This window comes from Sorex araneus, chromosome 6 (assembly GCF_027595985.1).
Source record: "Sorex araneus isolate mSorAra2 chromosome 6, mSorAra2.pri, whole genome shotgun sequence".
Taxonomy (NCBI): domain Eukaryota; kingdom Metazoa; phylum Chordata; class Mammalia; order Eulipotyphla; family Soricidae; genus Sorex; species Sorex araneus.
Window position 1 is genome coordinate 146,265,248 of NC_073307.1, and position 23,051 is coordinate 146,288,298.

The following is a 23,051-nucleotide window of genomic DNA, read 5'->3' on the forward strand; positions in this document are numbered from 1 at the left end:
TTTTTTGGGGGGCGCACATCTGGCAAGGCTCAAGGGTTACTCCTGGCTCCGTACTCAGGAATCACTCCTGGCGGTGCTCGGGGGGCCCTGTGGGATGCAGGGGACTGAACCCAAGTCGGCCTCATGCAAGGCAAGTGCCTTTCCCACTGTATTATTGCTCTGGCCCCGCTGCTCAGCTTTCTTCACTAGCAAGTCCATGTTCAGAGATTGTGCTAGCCACCTCCAGAGTTCCCTCTGTCGGGTCAGTTCAGCAACACCTGTAGACAGAGAGCTTCCAGTGTTTTCCAGCTAAAGGACTGGAAGCACAGCGCAGTCAGATGAACCACTGGATTAGTGAGCGAGGGCTGCGTGATAATATGATTTAGAAGGAAAGCCTTCTTTTTCTTTGCTTTTTGTCTTGGGGCCACATCTGGTGATGCTCAGGACTTATTCCTGTCTCTATATTCAGGCTTCACTCCTGGCAGGGCTCGGAGGACCATAGGCAGTGCTGGGAATTCAACCAGGGCCGGCCTTGTGCAAGGCAAATGCCTTAATTCCTGTACTATCTCTCTGGCAACGTAAGGAAAGTATTTCTTGATCATCCTGATGGCCAAAATATATTTCTTGTGTATATTTGCTCTCCCTTCAGGGTTGCAGGCTCAATACTTTCTAAACCCTGGGGGTTTCTTAAGCAAGAGGCCTTTTATATGAATGAGACAACTTTGGAAGGCCCCTCAGGGATGGGGACTGATTGCCAGTGACACCCACCTTGTGATTCCAGGCTTAGAATCTCTATTATATTCTCTTTCGCTTCTTTTTTTTTTTTTTTTGCTTTTTGGGTCACACCCGGCAATGCACAGGGGTTACTCCTGGCTCTGCACTCAGGAATTCCTTCTGGCGGTACTCGGGGGACCATATGGGATGCTGGGAATCGAACCCGGGCCGACCGCGTGCAAGGCAACGCCCTACCCACTGTGCTATTGCTCCAGCCCCTATTCTCTTTCTCTTTTTCCTTTTGGTGCGGGATGTGCACCCATCAGGCTCTGGGACTGGGCAGTGCCAGGAATCATGCGGTACTGGAGACTGAACCCAGGGTTCTCACATGCAAGGCACCGGACATTAGCCCTTGGCGTTCTCTGAGAGCTGGATTTTCTACCCCTGCCCGCCATGACCTCTGGGGAGCAGGGAGGGGCTGGGGATTGTGGTCAAAACACCAGTGGCCAGTGAATCAGTCTCGGCTGTGTCATGAACATGCTAGAAGAGTGTCAGGTTCCGGGCCGGTGGGCGGTGGAGAGTGGGAGGGCTGAGCCTGAGCCCGAAGCCCCACGCCCCTGCCCTGGGCATGTCTTCCGTTGGCTTTTCCTGTATTTTATCCTTTGATAAGGAACCGGGTGGTCTGGTCAGTGAAGCACTTCTCTGAGTTCTGGGAGCTGCCATAGCAAATGACTCAAACCCATAGAGGGGGGCTGTGGACCACCTTTTTTGCTGTGGTTTTGCTTTGGGGCCACACCAGGCAATGCTCAGGGGCTTCTGCTATGTTCCTGGCCCCAGGATGGGCAATGTCTTAGGACCATAGGACGGGGTGTTTCCCCAGCCATCAGCTTCTACTGCAGGTAGAAAGCGTCTGCAGGGACAGCCTTTCCAATCCCCTGCTGGTAGTTGTTAGGAAAGAGGGACCCCTGCTCCCCTCCCCTCCCCTCCCCTCCCCTTCTCTCCCATAATCTTCTCCATTTCACTAGTCCTGTTTCCAAATACCATCACCCACGGAGTGGAGTGGGAGTGTTGCCATATGAAGGGGGGTAGGGAGGGGACTTGGACAGGGGGACATGGCGCCCAGGATGCAGAGCCCATCAGTGGCCACGGGAAGGTGGGCAGTGATGGGTCCTTGGGGGCTTGGGAGGGTCCTGATCACTGACTAGCCCCTTCTGGTGCAGGATGTGTGTGGATGAGCTTGAGGGGAGCGGGGGCGGGGCTGGAGGTGGGGGAGTGTTTTTTTTTTTTTTTGGTTTTCGGGTCACACCCAGCGATACTCAGGGGTTACTCCTGGCTGTGCACTCAGGAATCACTCCTGGCGGTGCTTGGGGGACCATATGGGATGCTGGGAATCGAACCCGGGTCGGCCGCGTGCAAGGCAAATGCCCTACCCGCTGTGCCATCGCTCCAGCCCCCCCTTTTTTTTTTAGGTGGGGGAGTGTTTTAGGGATCCCAGACAGGTCCATCTGCCCTATGACCTCACCTGCAGACCCGCCTAGGGAGATCACCCCAAGGCGACGACCCCCCCCCCCCCAGAGGGATGGCTGAGGGTATGGCTGAGAAGTACACCAGGCCCGACATAATGCACGGATTTGGGGGTTCTTGAGCTCCCCAGAGGAGAAGCCCAGGCTCAGATCAGGACTCCATGAGGAATGGCTAACTTTGGGCAAGTCTCTGGACATCTTGTGGCCCCAGGTGCCTGCCTTGCAGTGCCCCACCCCTGCCTCCCTCCTGGGGCCCACCCCCTGCGGGCAGGGGGAAAGCAGGCGGTTCCCCAAACACCCAGCAGGGAGTCCTTAGCAGCCGCCCCGTCCCTCCCCTCCCCCACTCCTCTCGGTCCGCCCTAGACCAGGCAGGTGAGGGGAGAAGGGCCCCCAGGTGGGCTTTGCGGGGTGCACCCCAGAGAGGTCCGGGAACCCGCAGCTGTCCGGCCACGGGGGGCCTCTGAGGCGGGCCGGGAAACAGCCCGTGGGGGCGGGGGGGGGTGGGGGCCGCGGCTCGCCCCAGGCCGCGCGCTCGCACGCCCGCCCGGAGCCCCCCAACGCGCGTGGGGGCGGCGGCCCGCGGGAGGGGCTGGAATTCCTCGCAGGCGGGGCCCCTCCCGGCCGCCAGCCAACTGCGTGCCCCCGGGGCCGGCAAGAAGCCACATGCCCCCGCAAGGAATGCCGGGGCCGGGGGCGGGGGCCGGGGCCGGGCGGGCGCGCCGGGAGCGCCCCGCCGGGAAGGTTGGTGAGCCCGCGCCCGCCCGGACCCCCGGAGCCCCGCGCCCGGCCCAGCCCGCCCGCCCCGCGCGCGCTCACCCCCGCCCACAACACCCCGCCCACCCCCGCTGGCCACGCCGACGGGACGTTCCGGGGGGCCCGCGCGGCCCGGCCAGTCCGCGCCCCCTCCGCGCGCCCCCCGGCCCCCGCAGGCTCGCAGGAGGGGGGCCGGCCGGCCTGTTCCCCCCGCACCCCTCCCTCCCTGCCGCCGGCGGCTCTGGGGCCCCGGTGGGGAGCAGGGGGCCGATTAGCCGAGGCGCAGGGGTGTGGCCAGCGGGGCCCCGGGTAGTGAGTCACACGCGCCGCTCGCCCAGTCCCCGGGGCCCAGCGCGCTCCCTGCCCGCCCGCCCGAGAGAGAGCTGCGCGCTGGCCAGGAGCGCGCCAAGAGTGACCCCGGGCTTGGCATGAGGACCCTGGGGTGCCGAGGGAGGGGCTGACGCCCCGGCGCGGTTGGTGGAGGAGGGCGGTAAGCTGAGGGTCGGGGAGACCCCGAGAGAGAGAGAGAGAGAGAGAGAGAGAGAGAGAGAGAGAGAGAGAGAGAGAGAGAGAGACAGAGAGAGAGAGACAGAGAGAGAGAGAGAGAGAGAGAGAGGAGAGAGAGAGAGAGAGAGAGAGAGAGAGAGAGAGAGAGAGAGAGAGAGAGAGAGAGAGAGGAGAGAGAGAGAGGGGGTGGGGCTTGGAGTCAGGCTTGGCCCACCCGGGGACCCCCTGAGCTCTGTCTGTACCTGCTGTGAGCTGGCAAATCGGGCCTGGCTGCATTCCCTGGCAAGCCCTGGGGCCTGGGGTGAGGGCTGCTGGACGGCCAGGCAGGAGCGTCCCCCCTGTCCCGGTCCCCCCATCCCCAGCCTCCTGTCCCGCCCCCACTCCCCTTGCGCCCCAGCTGAGGCCACCCCTCCCCGCTGCACCCCCTTAAGAGTTGCGCAGAGGCCCCTGCTGGCTCCTCATACCTTGGCCGCTGGTCTTGGGGTCCCAGCTCAGATTCCTACCCCCGCGTCCAGGCCTGAGCTGTCTCTGACAGTCCCTCAGCTCCCGACCCCAGGGGGCTGGTGGCTTCAGAGTCCCCAGGACCAGCCCCGGATAGAAATGGCATTTCCTCTTGGCCAGGCCACAGCTGTTTTTGTTGTCTGTGTTCTCCAGCGCTTCCTCTGGGGATGGCAGGGAGGGTAAGCAGACTGGCTGCACAGGACTCCCCCCCCCCCCCCGCCCACCCCAGCCCTGCTGCCCCTCACCCCCACTCACCCCTCTTCTCTCTGATCTTCCTCCCGTGCCCGTCCCCAGGACAGAATGACTGAGAACATGAAGGAGTGCTTGGCGCAGACCAAGGCGGCCGTGGGGGACATGGTGACGGTGGTGAAGACGGAGGTCTGCTCCCCGCTCCGCGACCAGGAGTATGGCCAGCCCTGGTGAGGCCCCGGGTGGGGATAGGGGGAGCGGGCAGGGCTGGGCTGGGGAGAGGGGACGTGGGGAGAGACCCTCAGACACCGTCACCGGTCCTAGCCCATCTTCCCTTCACCTGCCCCAGGCAGCCCCCGAGACTCCGCCCCCGTGAGCACGGGCTGCTGAGAAACCCGGGCTGGGGGGCCAGAAGAGGTCCCGTCTCGGGGCTCCTGCCTGGCCTTACTGGCCCTGCCCTGGCCACGCAGCCTGGATGGGGCTCCGGTGGCTCCCCGCTTCGTCCTCACTGATGGCACGTTTGCTTTCTTCCTTGGCTGTCTGGGCAGCTCCAGGAGACCAGATTCCTCGGCCATGGAAGTGGAGCCCAAGAAACTAAAGGGGAAGCGTGACCTCCTCATGCCCAAAAGCTTCCAGCAAGTGGACTTCTGGTGTAAGTGGCCCTGGGCCCCCCCCCCCCCCCGCCTGAGCTCGCCTTCCCCGGGTCCCTCCCCACCCCCCCGCCCCCCAGTTCTGCACCGACTCTTACCTTCCAGGCACAAAGTTCTGGCCTCCACTGAGCCTCACCCTCCCGTCCTTGAGCTGGCTGTGCTTGATCCCATTTCCCAGGTGTGGACGCTGAGGTTCGCAGAGGGTTAAGTGAAGTGCCCCGTCTTGGGCCTCACAGCACCCGCCCTCCCTCACTCACGGTCACCACCACCGGCAAATCCGGGCCCATCTGGCTCTCCAGTCCTGCTCTCTGATCTCTCAGACGGGAAACAAAGGGCGCTCCTGGCCTCCTTAGCTTTGGGAGGTGTGTCCAGGGCCTGCTGAAAACCCAGGGGCCTGTGGGATTCCCAGGGGAGTCAGCCCGGGAGTGCCCCGAAGGGGACAAGCCACTGCTTGCTGCCCTGGACAGGAGACTGGGGAAGTGGGGGTGGGGGGTGTCTCTCTCCCCCGCCCCCGCTGAGGCTCTCTCTCTCCTCCCCCCTCTCCAGTCTGCGAGTCCTGCCAGGAGTACTTTGTGGATGAGTGCCCAAACCATGGGCCCCCGGTGTTCGTGACGGACACACCGGTGCCCGTGGGGATCCCGGACCGGGCCGCCCTCACCCTCCCGCAGGGCATGGAGGTGGTCAAGGAGGCCAGCGGGGAGAGCGACGTCCGCTGCATCAATGAGGTCATCCCTAAGGGCCACATCTTTGGCCCCTACGAGGGACAGCTCTCCACGCAGGACAAGTCGGCCGGCTTCTTCTCGTGGCTGGTGAGTGGCCCCCCTGCCGCCTCCCCCAGGCTGGAGCAGTGCTGGGGAGATGGCACAGATGGACAGAGGGAAGGAAACCTGCAAGGGGAGAGCCAGATCCCCCGGGTCCAGGTTGCTGGACGACCCTCACTTCCAGACCCGGGGAGAATGGATCTGACTGTCCCCCTGCTCCGCCGAGTGACGGGGAGTCTTGGTGGCTGTGGGCCGCGCAAGGCGGGCAGCCGAGCTGGCTGGTGGGTTGGCGGTTACCCGTGAGCCCTCGTGTGTGGCTGGCTGGCCCCTCTCGGCGTTTGCGAAGGGTTTTCCTGAGCCGCCCTCTGGAGTTGGATGATGGAGTCTGAGGCCAAGCTCTTGGGCTTCAGAGAGGCCGCCCCAAGATGAGCACAGGCTCTGGGTCCTTCGATCCCCGGCGTGCCTTGCCCCCCCACCCAATACCCCTGGAAGCAACTTGCAGGGCACAGAATTGAGAGATGCCCCTGGCCTCCAGTGTGGCCCCCAGAACCAAAGAAGGAGGAGAAGGAGAAAGCCGTGGACCTGCACTCAGGGGATCCGACCCGGGGGTTCTGTGCTGCTATGGGGAAGAGCCGGACAAGTGGACCGCGGAGGCGGCTGTGCCCGAGGGCATGGGTCCCGGCCAGAGCCCAGCCGCTCTGCTGTTCATCCGTCGTGACCTTGGACAGATCCCTTAGCCTCTCTGTGCCGCTCTGGGACTGGGGAATCCTGACTGGGCCGGGAGAGACCGGTCGAGTCGGTCTGGAAGGTTCTGAGGGTCTTCCTGGCCCGGCTCTGGACGCTGTTGCCCCACTGAGGGTTTGGAGTAGGGGTGAAGCCGAGACTCGGAGAATGGGGGGCAGTTCCCGGAGCTGGGTGGGAATGTTCTCCGCAGATGCAGACGCTGCGTGAGAGGGCCTTGGAGGAAGTCTGTGTAGTGACAACCATATGGTGTGTGTGTGTGTGTGTGTGTGTGTGTGTGTGTGTGTGTGTGTGTGTGTGTGTGTGTGTGTGTGTGTGTGTGTGTGTGTGTGTGTGTAGGACCCAGAGTGCAGGATAAGAGGCTGGGCCCAGCTCCCACTGGCCTTCCGGGGCCCCAGAGCCCTCTGGGTGTTCCTGGACCCAGGGGATGCTTTTCAAGCCCTGGTGTAACTCGGTTAGACGCGGGGGGGGGGTGCAGAGTCGGGGTTCTAGGTCAGAGGCTAGTGTGGGGCTGCTCAGGTAACACAGGGAGTGGCTTAAATTCAGATACTCCAGGGATGCCATTGAGAGAGATTTAGGGGTGGCGGGGGCGGGGGGGAATGCCCAGGATGCATTTGAGGGCGGGCTATGGAGGTGGGGTTTCCACGGCTGGGTGGCTCTGGGGGTGAAGCTGGCTGAGAGAGGGGAGCGTGGGCAGGGAGAGGAAGGCCTAGCTGTTGGATGGACAGCTCTGCCCTGTGCCCAGCAGTTAAGACCAGAGGGGAGGTAGTAGTAACTTTTTTCTTTTGGGTTTTTGGGTTTTTGGATCACACCCAGCGATGCACAGGGGTCACTCCTGGCTCATGCACTCAGGAATTACTCCTGGCGGTGCTCAGGGGACCATATGGGATGCTGGGAATCGAACCCGGGTCGGCCGTGTGCAAGGCAAATGCCCTACCCGCTGTGCTATTGTTCCAGCCCCAGTAGTAACTTTTATAAATGTCTTTTTTTCTGGTGGGGCCACACCCAGCAGTTGTTCAGGGGTTACTCCTGGCTCTGCATTTGGGAATTACTCCTGGCAGTGCTCAGGGGAACCGTATAGGATGCTGGGGATCAAACCCAGGTCAGCCGTGTGCAAGGCAAATGCCCTACCCCCTGTATTAGCTCTGCCACCCCCGGCAGTAGTTCCAGTAGGACTGGTGGGAAATTCCTGTAAACAGGTGCCATGGATTTGAAAGCCACGGGCTCGGGGTAGGGAGACACGTTCATGATTCATTAAATACTTGGAGTTGTCTTTGGGCTGTCCTCAGGGTTGCTCGGATCTTACTGGGAGCTCTATTCTGAGGGATTTTTGAAGCTTTGGGGCTCGAACCCAGGATTCCTGCATGCAAAACATGCCTTCGGCCTGTTGAACGATCTCCCTAAGTAAATTTCTTCTTTAAATGTTAGGGCCATACTCAGTGGTGCTGGGGGCTACTCCTGGGTACAGTGCTCCTGGCTGCACTTGGGATTGTGTGGGGCGGGGGGGGGGGTATCTAACCCAGGGGTCTTTTTTTTTTTTTTTGCTTTTTGGGTCACACCTGGCGATGCACAGGGGTTACTCTTGGCTCTGCACTCAGGAATCACCCCTGGCGGTGCTCAGGGGACCATATGGGATGCTGGGAATCGAACCCGGGTCGGCCGCGTGCAAGGCAAACGCCCTACCCACTGTGCCATCGCTCCAGCCCCTAACCCAGGGGTCTTACATGCAAAGCAAGTGCTCCAGCCATTAAACTCCTCTTGCTGTTTGGGGACCACACGCAGCAGTGCCCAGGGGCTACACCTGGCTTGGTACATGGGGGTTGCTCCCTGTAGTACTCAGGGGGACCATGTGGTGCCGGGGATCAAACTTCCCACTTACAAAATATGTGCTCTCCCCGGCCCTTTCTGCCGGGACTAATTTTGCCAGGCCTGACGATGGCCTTGGGAGCTCCAAAGTGGACCTGACAAGCTGTCAGCCCTGCCCTCCTGGATCAGACTGTGTGTGTGGTGGGTAATGGGAAAATGAAGAAACCGGATAAATGCATGTAAGAGGACAACTCTGGAAGGAGGAGCAGAGCTGTGAGGCTGCAGAGGGACCGTCAGGGAATTGAGGGGATGCTGGCAAGGGCTCCCACCCAGACCACAGGGTGATGATGGCGGGAAGCGTCACCGGGCAGAGGTTGGGAGGGCCCGTGGGTGGTGGGCACACGTGGCCAGGGCCCGGGTCAGCAGGTAGCAGGCGTATCTCAGCAGCAGAAGGAGGCCAGGAGATGCCTGGAGCTAACCCAGGGGCCTGGGAGAGACGGACCTGGCCACCCAGGGCCCCGTGGGCCAAACAGGGACTTTGGTTCTTTAAGAACATAGTAAAGGTTCTGTGTATGTTCAGGAAGGATGACCTAGGCCACAGGCTGGACACTGGTGTCGGGAGGGTGGGAATGGCCCGGAATTGGCTGCCCATAGCCCTGCAAGAGGGCCGTGGTCGTGCCCTGGGATCCTGGTGGAGATTTGGGCTCAGGTGCAGGCAGAGACACGGACTCCGAGCTCTGGGCTGGGGGTGGGGGATGAGAGATGCGACTTGGAATTTAGATTCCTCCATCTAAGCCAGGGAGGGAAGTGCGGGGCCAGTCCCGGCTCCCTTCCCTCCAAACAGGCAATGGTACCTTTACTCTGGAAAAAGAAAACAAAACAAAAAACAAAACAAAACAAAAACCAGGGAAGCCACACGACCCCCAGGGTTCCGGAAGGACCCGAGTCTTGATTTGGGATGCATTGGGTTGGAGGCAAGCCAGAGTATCAGAGTGACCTAGCTGAGCTGGGGTCAGGGTGGTTTGGAGACGTTCCTTTATGTGTCACCCATGCACAGGTGGGCAACGGGGCAGCGTGAGGGGCTACCCCAGGGGAGCTTAAGCTTAAGTGGTGGGAGGGCCCAGGACCCAGCTAAGAGGAACTTCAGCCCTATTTGGGGCCCCCAGGGGCCTCAGTCCTCCTGCAGGGGGTGCCAAAGAGCAGCCTTCGAGGGAGCAAGGCCTGTGTGGCGGGTGGGAGAGATTCCGGGACGGTGCACTTGGGCATCAGGCAAGAGAGGGGCACGGAGGGACCCCCGGGAGGAAATGCCAGGCAGGAGGTCACTGGCCAGTCTAGCAAGAGCCGTGGCCCCATGTGGGGCTCGGGCAGGAGTGCTTTTCCCCTCTCTCCCTGGGACATTTGGGAAGACTTTGCGGTCTGCCCAGCTCTGGGGCGGGGAGTTGGGGTGGGGGCGTGCTCTGCTACTGGCCTCTCCAAAGCAGAGACCAGGGGTGCTGCTTGGTGTTTTGGAGCACTCAGACCGGGCTGTTCTGGCCCTCGGGGTCCGCGGCTGCCCACCCCGGGTGAGAGACCCAGCAGCTGAGCGAGGGCTAGTGGCCTGCAGTCAGTGGCCTGTCATTGTCAGAGACTCAGAAACATTCACTCTGGCTCCTCTGGGGTTCCTGGCTCAGGACTTCCAGAAAGTTGGAATTTCCTGTTTGGAAAGTGAGATTTTCCTTTTGTTATGCTAATGAGGCAGCTGGGGGGTGGGGGGGATCCCCCAGGACAGGGAGTCTAGCAGGACCTGCACAGCCCTTGGGGAGGGGACTTGGGCCAGAGTGGGGAGGTTGTCGCTAGGCTCATGCATCCATCCGGCCAGTCCTAAGGGTTCTGGAAGGCCCTGGGGAACTGAGTGTGTGGAGAGTTGCCGGGCTGGTCAGTGCTGTCCTGGGGAGAGCGGCCGGCTGGACACTGTTCGCAGCTGTTGCCTTGAGTGGCCCTTGCACCCGCCCCTTCCTGATGCCCGGGACCCGGAAGGAACATGTGTCTCAGCCCATGCGCTGCTTCAGCGACTGTGGGATCTTCTGCCCAGACCAGCAGCGGGTCTGTGAGAAGTCGGTGGGGGAGGGTACCTGGGAAGGGCAGTGTCAGAGATGGAGCAGCCTGCGGCCCCCTCCAGGTGTGCGGGGTCGGAGCTGAAAGGCGACTCCAGACACTCTGCTGGTGCCCAAGGGTGGGTGTGTGGGAGCCCCCGGGAAGAGGTTGGAGCTGAGGTCAGGAAAGAAACCATGACCCTTAAGAAGTGGGGGGGGGGGGGGAGGTGAGGGCCAGAGGGAGCTTATTTAGAGGCCAAGGAGAGGACTTAAAAAATTCAGACACTGGGGCCCCAGTCCAGTGGGGAGGGCATTTGCTTTGCACGTGGCCAACCCAGGTTCAATGCTCGAGCACCGCCAGGAGTAATTCCTGAGTGCAAGTCAGGGGTAACCCCTGAGCATTGTTGGGTGTGACCTAAAAAAAAATAATAAAACAAAATTAAAAAAATACAGGGCTCTGACTCCTCCTATTAAAAAAAATAAAAAGAATTCAGGCATGATGGGGCTGGAGTGACAGTGCAGTGGGGAGGGTGTTTGTTTGCCTTGCAAGCGGCCAGCCTGGGTTTGATCCCTGGCATCCCGAATGGTCTCCCGAGCCCGCCAGGAGTGAGCACTGAGCAGAGAGCCAGAGCTAAACTCTGAGCACTACCGGGGGTTAGCCCAAACGCCAAAATAATAAAATAAAATTCAGCTGCGAATGTCCTCTCGGCACCACGTGCGGGGGGTGCTGGGAGGAAGTGGTCTGATTGCTGGACCCCAGCCCAGATTCCCTTGGGGCCTCGGGTACCAGCCCAGCACAGAGGGGGTGTGAGGCCGGCTGTCGGTCCCACTCTGGGCTGTTTACATGGAGCGAAAGTGCCGAGTGACACACGTCTCAGACTGGGCTCCCACGGGGAAGCGCGGCAGAAGCCGGGCCACTACGGGTGGTGAGGGAGTACCAGGCCCCTTGGTTTCCAGGGGCCAAGCAGGAGGTGGGCCTGGAAGGTGGGTGGAAGAATGCCAGAGGACACGGGGGCTCTAGTCAGGGGACAGTTTCGGGACGGGTGCGGGGGGCCTTGCCCAGGGAAGGGCCGCGGGGACGCCCGCCCCTCTCCTCACCCTGGGCCAGCCCAGTGAGCCAGAGCGGCTGCTGCAGTGAGCATCCTCTGTTGGCAGGTGGGGGGAGGGAGGGGAACATGGCAGCCTGGCCACAGGGCAGCCTGAGGTGCAGGGGTGCGGCCACAGACTAGCAGAGTCGCTCCGGGGTGCTTGTCCAGGGCTCTGGAGCTGGCTGGTGACGGGGCAGCGCGGGTGTGACTGCAGCCCCGTCCCCCAGACCACGGGCTTCCACCTCCGCATTCCCAGAGAAGGCTGGACAGAACAGGAGGCTGGGAAATATAGGGGTGTGTGTGTGTGTGTGTGTGTGTGTGTGTGTGTGTGCGCGCGCGCGTGTGCGTGGGTGTGTGCATGTATGTGGGGGCTCTGTCAGGGCTTGGGCAGAACAGGAGGCTGGAAAATGTGTGTGTGTGTGTGTATGTGTGTGTGTGCGCGTGCGCGCGTGCGTGGGTGTGTGCATGTATGTGGGGGTTCTGTCAGGGCCTGGAAAGAACAGGAGGCTGGGTAATGCAGCTGTGTGTGTGTGTGTGTGTGTGTGTGTGTGTGCGTGTACACGTGCATGTGTGTGGGTCTCTGTGCATGTGTGTGGGGGCTCTGTTGAGGGCTATATCATCTCAAGGCTCAGGAAAGCAGAGCCTATGTTTCTGAGTAGGTATGTATTGACGTACTGTGTCTGTGTTTATGAGATTGTGTGTAGCTGAGTTGTGTGTGTGAGTGGCTGTGTGTCTCAGTGTGTGCTTGTGTTTGAGTATGACTGTATTTATCTGGGTGTGGCTGAGTGTATATGAGAAACTGAGTGCGTGTGTGAGTGACTGTACCTGAGAATGTTTGAGTGTAAATGGCTGTATATCTGAGGATGTCTGGGTGTGACTGTGTATTTGAGTGTGTGTGGCTGTGTATCTGAGGATGTCTGAGTGTGACTGTGTATTTGAGTGTGTGTTGTTGTATATCTGAGGATGTCTGAGTGTGACTGTATATTTGAGTGTGTGTGGTTGTATATCTGAGGATGTCTGAGTGTGACTGTATATTTGAGTGTGTGTGGTTGTATATCTGAGGATGTCTGAGTGTGACTGTGTATTTGAGTGTGTGTGGCTGTATATCTGAGGATATCTGAGTGTGACTGTGTATTTGAGTGTGTGTGTCTGTATCTGAGTGTCTGAGTGTGTGTGACTGTATGTATCTGAGTGTTTCTGAGTGTGTCTCAGTGTGCCTGTGTGTGAGGGACTCTGTGTGTGTGTGTGTGTGTGTGTGTGTGTGTGTGTGTGTGTCTTGGTGTGTCCTGTGCTGGGTTGTCGCAGGGGGAGGAGGAGGAGGAGCTGGGAAACTGAGGCAGAGGCCTCCAGGTCTGAGTTTGCCCCAGGGTCGGTCTGGCCCTGCCTCCTAGGGAACTGCATTCTTGGCTCCCAGAGGGCTGAGTGCGGGTCCTGCAGGGGGGCGGGGGAGGGGGGACACGCTGCCTTCCATCCTCCACCAGCACCATCTCCCTGCACTGGGCTGACTGAGCACAGAGCAGGGAGCAGCCCTCAGCTTTGCAGGGTGCGGACCCACCCAAAGAGGGCTACATTTCCTTGTCCAACCTGTCCCTGAGCCCTCCTTGATGTCCTTTCCCACCTTCTGCCTGCTCCGGCCCCCGCCCCCCTGCGAGCACTTTTCTCGCCACCCTCCCAGCATGTCCTGCTCGCAGAGCCTGGCTGCTGCTGAGTAGCACTTCGGGCGTCTGCAGCTCTGACTCGGCGACTCTGTGCTCCGGCCTGGGCCACACTGAGGCCTGGTGACACCTGTGAGATGGCCAGCCGGGAAACTGAGGCGGGGAGAGGCCTCGTCCTCCCACATGCAGTGAACAGTGAGTTGCTGGGTCTGGGGTAACAGGCTGGACCCAGCCCCTGGCTGCCTCCTGGGCCTCTCTCTGTTGTTGTTGTTATTATTATTATTTGCTTTTTGGGTGAGACCCGGCAATGCACAGGGGTTACTCCTGGCTCTGCACTCAGGAATCACTCCTGGCGGTGCTCAAGGGACCATATGGGATGCTGGGAATCAAACCCAGGTTGGCCGCGTGCAAGGCAAACGCCCTCCCCGCTGTGCTATCGCTCCAGCCCCCTCTCTCTGTTATTACGAAGGTGGGGAGGGATGACAGGAGAAGCCAGGGACTGACCCACGGAGCCACACCAGCTGGCCGTGGTGACTGTGCTGTTCGCCTGTCCTGCCCTGGTCATTGTCCACCGTACCCACGCCAGCCACTGAGTGCAGTGTAGTGGCCTCAGGGCCTGAGGTGAGCTGCACCCCTCCTAGCCCCCCCTCTGAGGTGCTTAGCCTCCTGCGGGGGGACTTCCACACACTCACTCAGGCTGTTTGAGCAAGAAAAGCCCCCTCCCCTGCTCTCGCCTCCCAGGTAAACTCCCCGGACCCCGGTGGGGCCTGCCAGGCTGATCCCCGAGGCCTGCCGCTCGCCTGGGCCACAGAGGGTTTCAGTTTCAACTTCTCACTTAGTGCTGTCTCGTTCCAGAAAGATCTCCGCAGCCTAGCAGGACCCATAAAATCTAACTTGAGAGCCTATTAAAGCTGGGAGTGGGAAGACGGAAAAACAAGGGTGGGGGCTTCAGGGAGGGGGTGGTCCCCAGAAAGGGCTGAAAACGCAGACCCCGGACATGTAGCAAAGCAGGCTTGGCTCTGTGGGACCATCGTAGTCCCTGGAGGAAGGGTCCGGGGTGGGCTCAGCACCCGGCACATGCTGTCCCTCCCAGCGGTGTGTGTGTTTGGGTGGGGGGGGTACCCAGGGAGCTCTGGGGCCTGAAGTTAGACAGGAGAGTCTGGGGCCTTCATAAAGGGGACTACAGTGATGGGCTTGCTCCTGGCGGTCAGTTGGGGCAGTACGGGATGGGAAGCTGAACTGTGAAATCAACTCACAGCATCTCCATTCCAGCTGCCACCAGAAAATGGGATTTTTTCTTTGACCTTGAAATCTGGGGGTGCAAAGCGCCTGATCTGGCTTCCAGAACAGGAAGAGGCGCCAGGCGAGGGGACCAGAGGTGCTTGGGCAGTGTCTGGGTGTCAGCAAACTCTCAGGATGGATTGGGGGCCCCGAAGCAGGGGCAATTCCTGATGGTGCATTTAATCTCTTTGATTTGAACTCAGTGAAAAATATATTTGTTTTGTTTTGTTTTGTTTGGGGGCCATACATGGTGGTGCTCAGGGCTTACTCCTGGCTCTTCACCCGGGGTTCATTCCTGCTGGGTTTGGGGAACCATATGGGCTACCCCAGGGATTGAACCCAGGTCAGCCGCCTGCAAGGCAAACGCCCTCCCCACTGTACTGTTGCTCCGCTGTCAGTGAAAAATTTTATGAACAATTGTGATTCTGTGTGTGTATGTGTACGCATGTGTGTATAAGAGAGAGTTTTTTACTTTCTTTCTGTTTCTCTGGCACATGTTTTTCACATTTGAACTGCTCTGTCATCAGGATGAACCTTGCAATCATTAATAGGAAAGCTCTGACCTCAGTGCCCGACTGCCAGTGGTACAAAAGTTATGGGTGCCAGCTGGAGAGATTGGGCAGTGTTTAGGGCACTTGCCTTGCACATGGTTGACCCCAGTTCCATCATGTATGGTCTCCTAAGCACCATCAGGAGTGATTCCTAAGCACAGAGCCAGGAGTAGGCTCTGAGCATCCCTAACTCCACCTCCCAATCCCCCTCAGAAAAGTTTTTGGGGCTGGAGCGATAGTACAGCAGGCAAGGTGCTTGCCTTAGCACATGGTTGAGCTGAGATCCATCCCCAGCATCACTTATGGTCCCCTGAGCCCTGCCAGGAGTTAGATCCTGCTGCTGATCCCAGGCACCCTGTCAGACTCCCCCTCCAGCTCTGCAGGGAGTAACCCCTGGCATCGCCAGCTGGGGCCTCAGTGGCCCCCGCAGTGCCATAGAACAGGATAAGGTGCACCCAGCCCCGCATCTAGAGAACCTGACTGCTGGCCCCGTGCTCCGCTGTCTGGCTACGCCTGTGTGCAAGCACACATGTCCTGGTTTGTGTGTGCCCTGCACACTTTCAAGGTGCACTCTGGCTTTCTGGGGCCCTCGCCTCTGTCTCCGCTCCTGGACGGCAGCAGCCACAGGCAGAATGGGAGCAGACGGCAGCACCCAGCGAGGCAGGATTCTCAGCCCTGAGATTTCCTGTCATTGCAAATAAAACTTGAATTTTCCTCATGTAAGAAAAACACACCCATGAAACGATATACTTTCCCCACCCCAGATTGTTAAAAATATGCAAAATCCAGAGTTGCATATGCAAAAATATGCAAAAACAGATGGGAGGGACTGGGGTTTGCCAATTGTGTGCCAATGTCAGGGTCCGGGTATTTGCCCACTGAGGCTCGCTCGCCTCCACCCTGCCCTTCGGGGATTTCTCACTTGCTCTGGAATGTGCTGGATAACTCTCCTCCCATGTGGTAACCGAATAGTCCTGCATTTTGCCTCCTCTGTCTTACCCATCTGTGTGTGGTTGACCAGCAGAAGTGATGGAGGGGCCCTGGATGAGTTGATGGGCACTTTCCCCACCCCCCCAGTTTTTGAGTCAAATCCAGTGATTTCAGGGGTGAGTGTGCGCTCAGGAATTGCTCCTGGCAGTGCTCCGGGGACCATTATGGGATACTGGGGATTAAACCCGGGTCTGGCACATGCAAGGCAAATATCTGATTCACTCACTGGACTCTCTTTCCAGCTTTCATGAGCTCACTAGAATATGATGTTGTCTTTTTTTGTACTTAGTGTTAGAATAGGGCATTGGTTATTTTTTTTTTGGGGGGGGGGGTTGCAGGGGTTGTGATTCTTTGCAAAAGTGCAACCGGCTGAGTGCAGATGAGAGCACACACTCTATTGGTGGTCGCTGGGTATGCCCACCTCACCAGAAGTTCAGGTCCTGGATTTTGGCCAAGGGGGTGAGGTGACATGGGATATCTGGCTCCTTTTCCCAGTGGAGTTAGCAACCATTTCACCTCCTCTCCCTCTCCCTCTCCCTCTCCCTCTCCCTCTCCCTCTCCCCCTCCCCCTCCCCCTCCCCTCCCCTCCCCTCCCCTCCCCTCCCCTCCCCTCCCCTCCCCTCCCCTCCCCTCCCCTCCCCTCCTCTCCTCTCCTCTCCTCTCCTCTCCTCTCCTCTCCTCTCCCCTCTCTCTCTTGTTTCTTTGTCCCTCCCCTTCTCTCCTCTCCTCTCCTCTCCTCTCCTCTCCTCTCCTCTCCTCTCCTCTCCTCTCCTCTCCTCTCCTCTCCTCTCCTCTCCTCTCCTCTCCTCTCCTCTCCCTCTCTCCTCCTTCTCCTTTCTCTCTCTCTTGTTTCTTTGTCCCTCCCCTCCCCTCCCCTCCCCTCCTCTCCCCTCCTCTCCTCTCCTCTCCTCTCCCTCTCTCCTCCTTCTCCTTTCTCTCTCTCTTGTTTCTTTGTCCCTCCCCTCCCCTCCCCTCCCCTCTCCTCCCCTCTCCTCTCCTCTCCTCCCCTCTCCTCCCCTCCCCTCTCCTCCCCTCTCCTTTTTCTCTCTCCTCTGTTTCTTTGTACCTCCCCTCGCCTCTGCTCCCCTCTGCTCCCCTCTCCTCTCTTATTTCTTCCTCTTCCTCTTTCTCCTGGCCCTCCTCATCCTCTCTCTCTCCTCTCCTCTTCCTCCCTCCTGTCTCTCTCATTCTTTCTCTTTCTCCCCTCTCCTCTTCTCTATTTCTCTCTCTGCAGCATGAGAGGTGCATGATCCTGACCCGTGGTTGTAGCAGCATCTGATGCCCTTGTTTGATAACTCTATTCTTGGATCGGATATTGCTCATGGCTTGAAATGATTTTTCATCATTCCTTCTACGTTTATTACTTGACATTCTGCTGTTTGAAAAGGGTCTAAGGAATGTGAGACGGCACAGGGGTTAAGGCTCTTGCTTCACATGCATCCAGTCCCAGTTTGGTTCTATCCCCAGTACCCCATCTCCTCCCGAGCCCGCCAGGAGCGATCCCTGAGCACAGAGCCAGGACTAAACCCTGAGTACAGCAGGGTCTGGCCAGAACATCTCTCTGAAGTAAAAGTATATCCTCTGCCTTTACCCCCGTGTAAAAGTGCCTTTATTGTCAGTATGGATCTAGGAATTATTTCCCTTTCCTCTGAAGTACGCATGCCAGCTCTGTTTGTACTGCTGTGTTCTGTGTCACGGAGTTGACCTGGACCTACCCAGCCCCTCGACCCTACCCAGAACCATGTCCTGGGCCCTGTCCTTGTCGTCAGACCCTGTTCTGGATCTGGCCCTGGGGAGCTTGTTCAGCTTGCTCCCCTTGTCACTGGAACACTTTCACTTTGCGTGTAAGATGTCCCAGCCATCTCTTTCTTCCAGGAGCTGATACGAGAGAACTGAAGGTGGTTTCCCGAAAGCCACGGCTGTGGACACAGTCATTGCTTCTGGGGTGTCTGCCTCTAGCTCTCAACTCAGTTTTGGGGATGAGTTGAAGCCAGAGTCAGGAGCTGATGGAGTACAGGATCCCAAGTAGGGCACCCGTAGCTGGACATGGGCTGGGGGGAGCAAGTACAGGAGCTGAGGACAAACGTTCATTCCACCACTGTCTTCATCCTGTTTCATTATAGCCTGAGAGTCAAGCATCACTGTATCACTGTATCACTATCATCCCGTTGCTCATCGATTTGCTTGAGCCGCCACCAGTAATGTCTCCATTGTGAGACTTGCTGTTACTGTTTTGGGCATATTGAATATGCCACGGGTGGCTTGCCAGGCTCTGCCATGTGGGCGGGATATTCTCAGTAGCTTGCTGGGCTCTCCGAGAGGGATGGAGGAATCAAACCTGGGTTGGCCGCGTGCAAGGCAAACACCCTACTTGCTGTGCTATTGCTCCAGCCCAAGAGTCAAGCATACTGTTTGCTTTTTTGGGGTGAGGGGGCACCACCCCAGAGGAGTTTGGGGGCTATTCCTGGATCTGTGCTCAGGAGTGATCCCCACAGATGCTCAGGATACCACAGGTGGTACCAGGGATTAAACCAGCTCCAGCCACGTGCAAAACATGTTCCTTCATCCTTGTACTATTTCTTAGGGACTATTTTTACAGTTTTCAAATTGACATTAGATGCAGGTTTACACTGAAGTTACGAGGTTCAAGTCTCAGGGGCTCATATATATATATATATATATATATTTTAGATGACTAATTCATTAATTTTATAATTGAATCACCATGAGATACATTTACAAATTTTTCAGTTTCAGTCATACAATAATCAAACACCCATCCTTCCACCAGTGCACATTTACCACCACCGGTGTCTCCAAGTATCCCTCCCGCCACCCTATCCCACCCTACCCCCTGCCTTTATGGCAGGCACTTTTCTTTTTACTTTCTCTACTTCTTTTTTTTTTATTAGTTTATTTTTAATTAGAGAGTCATCGTGAGGGTACAGTTACAGATCCATACATCTTTGTGCTCATGTTTCCCCCATACAAAGTTCGATAACCCATCCCTTCACCAGTACCCATTCTCTACCACCAGTAAACCCAACATCCCTCCCCCCCTCCCCAGTCCCGTCTCCCCCCACCCCACCCTGCCACTATGGCAGGGAATTCCCTTTTGTTCTCTCTTTCTGATTAGGTGTTGTGGTTTGCAATAAAGGTGTTGAGTGGCCATTGTGTTCAGTCTCTAGTCTGTATTCGGCCCGCATCACCCTTCCCCCACATGACCTCCAACCACATTTTACTTGGTGGTCCCTTCCCTGAGTTACCCAGAATGAGAGACCAGCCTCCAAGCCATGGAGACAATCTCCTGGTACTTATTTCTACTATTCTTGGACGTTAGTCTTATAGTCTATTATTCTATATTCCACAGATGAGTGCAATCTTTCTATGTCTGTCTCTCTCTTTCTGACTCATTTCACTTAGCATGATACTTTCCATGTTGATCCACTTATATGCAAATGTCATGACCTCATTTTTTCTAACAGCTGCATAGTATTCCATTGTATAGATGTACCAGAGTTTCTTCAACCAGTCATCTGTTCTAGGGCACTCGGGTTTTTTCCAGATTCTGGCTATTGTAAACAGTGCTGCGGTGAACATATAAGTGCATATGTCACTTCGGCTATACTTTTTGGCTTTTCTGGGATATATTCCCAGCAGTGGTATTGCTGGGTCAAATGGGAGCTCAACCTCTAGTTTTTTGAGAATCGTCCATACTGTTTTCCAAAAGGGCTGAACTAGCTGGCATTCCCACCAGCAGTGTAGAAGGGTCTCAGGGGCTCATATATTGTGTGTAGGTGTGGGGTGTCCTCACCAAGGACAGGGTGCTTCCCAGACAGTGCAGAAAAGGACCACCAAAGTTAAAAGCCACTTCCTCCACTCCCCCTTTTGGTTCTTGTGCACCTTGAATTACACAGTTACAAAGTTGTATCATGATTGGGTTTTAGTCACACAGTGTTACAATACCCATCCCTTAACCAGTGTACATGTCCCACCACCAGTGTCCCCAGTTTCCCTTACACCGCTGTCTCCTCCTACCTCTGTTGCAGACATTTTTCTTTTCTCTCTCTCTCTTTCTCTCTCTCTCTCTCTCTCTCCCTCCCTTTCTCTCTCTCCCTCCCCCCTCTCTCATGGTTTGCAATACAGGTACTGGAAAGTTATCATGTATATCCCTTTCCCTACTTTCAGCACTGATTTCTTGTCCAGGGTCATCATTTCCAACTGTCACTGTCATAGTGGTCCCTTCTCTGTCCTAACTGCCCTCCCTGCTCTCTGCCCCCTTGTGGCAAGCTTCCAACCGTGGACCCATCCTCTTGGCCCTTGTTTCTGTTGTCCTTGGATATTAATCTCATACTATGTTTTTTCTATGTCCCACAGATGAGTGCAGTCATTCAGTGTCTGTCCCTCTTCCTCTGACTCATTTCACTTAGCATGATATTCTCCATATCCGTCGTATATAAGCAAATTTCATGACTTCATTTTTCATAATGGCTGTGTAATATTCCATTGTGTAGATGTACCATAGTTAACTTGATCCACTCATCTGGGTTGTTTGGAAATTTAAACAACACATATTCTTGCCTCGCAGAATGCTGCAGTCCTGCAACCTTGGTTTGAATCCCTGATAACCACATACGGTCACCTGAGCACTGCAGGGCATCCTGCACACAGAGCAAGGAACTGCACCTGAGAACTTCTGGGTGTGCCCCCACTCCCAAATAAAAGATATTGACCTATAGTAAGAAAATCCATTACTGGGACTGGAGCGATAGTGGGTAGGGTGTTTGCCTTGCACGCAGCCAACCTGGGTTCAATTCCCAGCATCCCATATGGTCCCCCAAGCACTGCCAGGAGTAATTCCTGAGTTCATGATCCAGGACTAACCCCTGTGCATCACCGGGTGTGACCCAAAAGCAAAAAAAAATTGTTAGCTATGCCTATAAGCCCCTCTAGCTCTTAAACCTTTAAATCACTAGCTCTTGTTTTGGATTTTTTTGGTTTTGTTTTAGGGCCATCCCCGGCAATGCCCAGGTGTTACTCCTGGCTCTGTACTCAGGGAACGCTTTTGGCAGAGCTTGGGAGACCATCCAGAATGCCCAGGATTGAACCCACGTTGGCTGCATATAAGGCAGATGCCCTACTCGCTGTACTATCACTCCCCCTAACTCTCTAGCTCTTAAGCAGCTGTCAAACCAAAACGGAATTAAAAATGAACAAGACTGAAACCTCCATGATTCACATCCACAGTGTCTTTATAGCGTTGGGATGATGTCACAATTCCAGACGGTAGGGACCACCACCTGTTCTGGTACCAGCGAGGCATGGTGGCTCTTCCTAAATGGTTGAGCAGCCAATCAAAAGACCATCTCATTGGGTGAAAATGACAGGTCTGTTCTGCGCGCATGTGTGTGTGTGTGTGTGTGTGTGTGTGTGTGTGTGTGTGTGTGTGTGTGTGTGTGTATTCTGGACCCAACTGATGGGCAGGGACCCCCAGAGTTGCTCCTCTCTTGCTAAGTGGCAAGGAGTGAGTTCACAGACCCAGATTCTTTTGGGGGTTGGAATGCTTGTCATTTGGTTTGTACGTGGCATCATTATTTTGGAGATTTTATTATTATTATTATTGATTAAATAATTAGAGATTATTTCCTGCATCTCTGTTTGGAATCTTGGGAACTCTTTCGTTAGCGGGAGTGTCCTGCATTGTCTGGGGGGTGTCTCTGCCAGAATGCCCGGGTACAAGCGCGTCTTGCATCTGTCACCTCTGTCTTAGTCCCCGGCAGAGAGGAGGGGTGATCTGTCAAGTGAGCAGGCGCTGTGTGACCCGCTCCTCCTGAGCTCGGGCCACAGAGCCAATACCGACAACTTTGTGACCACGTCACATCTCTCACAACACCCTTGAACAACTCGGGGTTTTAGGGATTCCACTTTCCAAGGGGTTGACAAATCAAAGTGTCACATTTTGTTTCTTTTCAGGGTCCTCCCCAGCTGTTATACGTCCCCAGCAGTGCTGGGGGTGGTGATCTTGGGCCAGGAATTGAACCTGGGGCTCTGTGTATGCCCAGCGTCCACACCATCCCTTTGGGTCATCTCCCCAGCCTCCTGAGTATAACATTTGATCCACCACCCCAAAGCTAACAGCTCCCTGTTGACCCAGAGCGTTTCTGGTAATGACAGTGGTTGATAACACACTTTGTCTCGTGGTTATATTTTCTGCTGTATAATGGTAGTGGAAAGTAGGGAGACGAGTGTGTTAAGAACATCCTAATGAAGAGAAAATAGACTGGCAGTCCAGGATGGTATTTATTGGGGGAGGGAAGCCCACCTGAGTGAATCTAATCCTATCAGTTGACACTGTAGTATTCAGTTCTGGGGTCTCTAGGGGAGAATGGACCTGGGGGTGCCCACCTCCCTCAAAATGTGATTCATCGGGGTTGGAGTAATAGCACAAGTGGGTTGAGCATTTGCCTTGCACTCGGCCAACCCGGGTTCGATTCCCAGCATCCCATATGGTCCCCTGAGCACTGCCAGGAGTAATTCCTGAGTGCAGAGCCAGGAGTAACCCCTGTGCATCGCCGGGTGTGTCCCAAAAAGAAAAAAAAATGTGATTCATGGAATGTGAATCTCCTGTCAGTTTTACCCAGTGAAATGGTCTTTCGATTGACTTTTCAGTCATTTAGAAATAGCCACCGTCCCTAGCTACTCAGAATGCTCGGCCTACAGTGCTGCCATGTTGGCACTTGGGTACTGGGCTCCCTCTGAGTCAACCTCCTTCCTGAGAAGCACAGGAGAGGTGGTGGGCCATACCAGGACAGGTGGGCTGCAGGCAGTTTGCTGACTCTGGCGTGGGGGTCATTTCTGCCTGCTGTGAGTCTGTGGGTCAATGAGCTGAATGGATTGGACTCTGTCTGGGCTCCTGGTGGAGAGTGGGTCTGCTGTGTGTGTGTGTGTGTGTGTGTGTGTGTGTGTGTGTGTGTGTTCTGGACCCAGTTGATGGACCGGGACCTGGGGGACGCCCCACTCCTTGCCGGGCAGAGGCCACCCTTGCGAGCACTTTTCAAGCCTGTGCTGTATCATGTGTGAACATCCCATTGGCCACACAAGTGAATGGCTGCACCCAAGGCTGTGTAGTTCAGGAGCACAACCTGTCTGTGTGGCTAAGGTGACAGGGCAGGACGGAGGATGGCCTGGGATTCAGTCCCCACACACTGTCCTCAGAACAGTATGCGCGGGGAGCAGAAATCTCATGGGGATCTATATATTGATTTTGGGGGACAAAAATGGAAAATCAAA

The 23,051-nt window shown here is 56.7% G+C and overlaps 1 protein-coding gene across 3 annotated transcripts in view; it reads left to right on the plus strand.

The window, feature by feature from the left end:
- Window positions 1-23,051, plus strand: part of PRDM11 (PR/SET domain 11) — a 103,188-nt gene that overhangs the window by 35,547 nt on the left and 44,590 nt on the right. For 2 of the 3 annotated variants that reach the window (XM_055141698.1, XM_055141699.1), the window contains exons 2-4: window positions 4,272-4,396; window positions 4,715-4,818; window positions 5,363-5,625. In XM_055141698.1, coding sequence (XP_054997673.1) covers window positions 4,278-4,396; window positions 4,715-4,818; window positions 5,363-5,625 — 486 coding nt within the window. In that variant the 5' untranslated portion in view covers window positions 4,272-4,277. Of the gene's footprint in view, window positions 1-3,171; window positions 3,460-4,271; window positions 4,397-4,714; window positions 4,819-5,362; window positions 5,626-23,051 lie in introns of those variants that run through there. The other variant, XM_055141697.1, reaches the window with a different exon arrangement.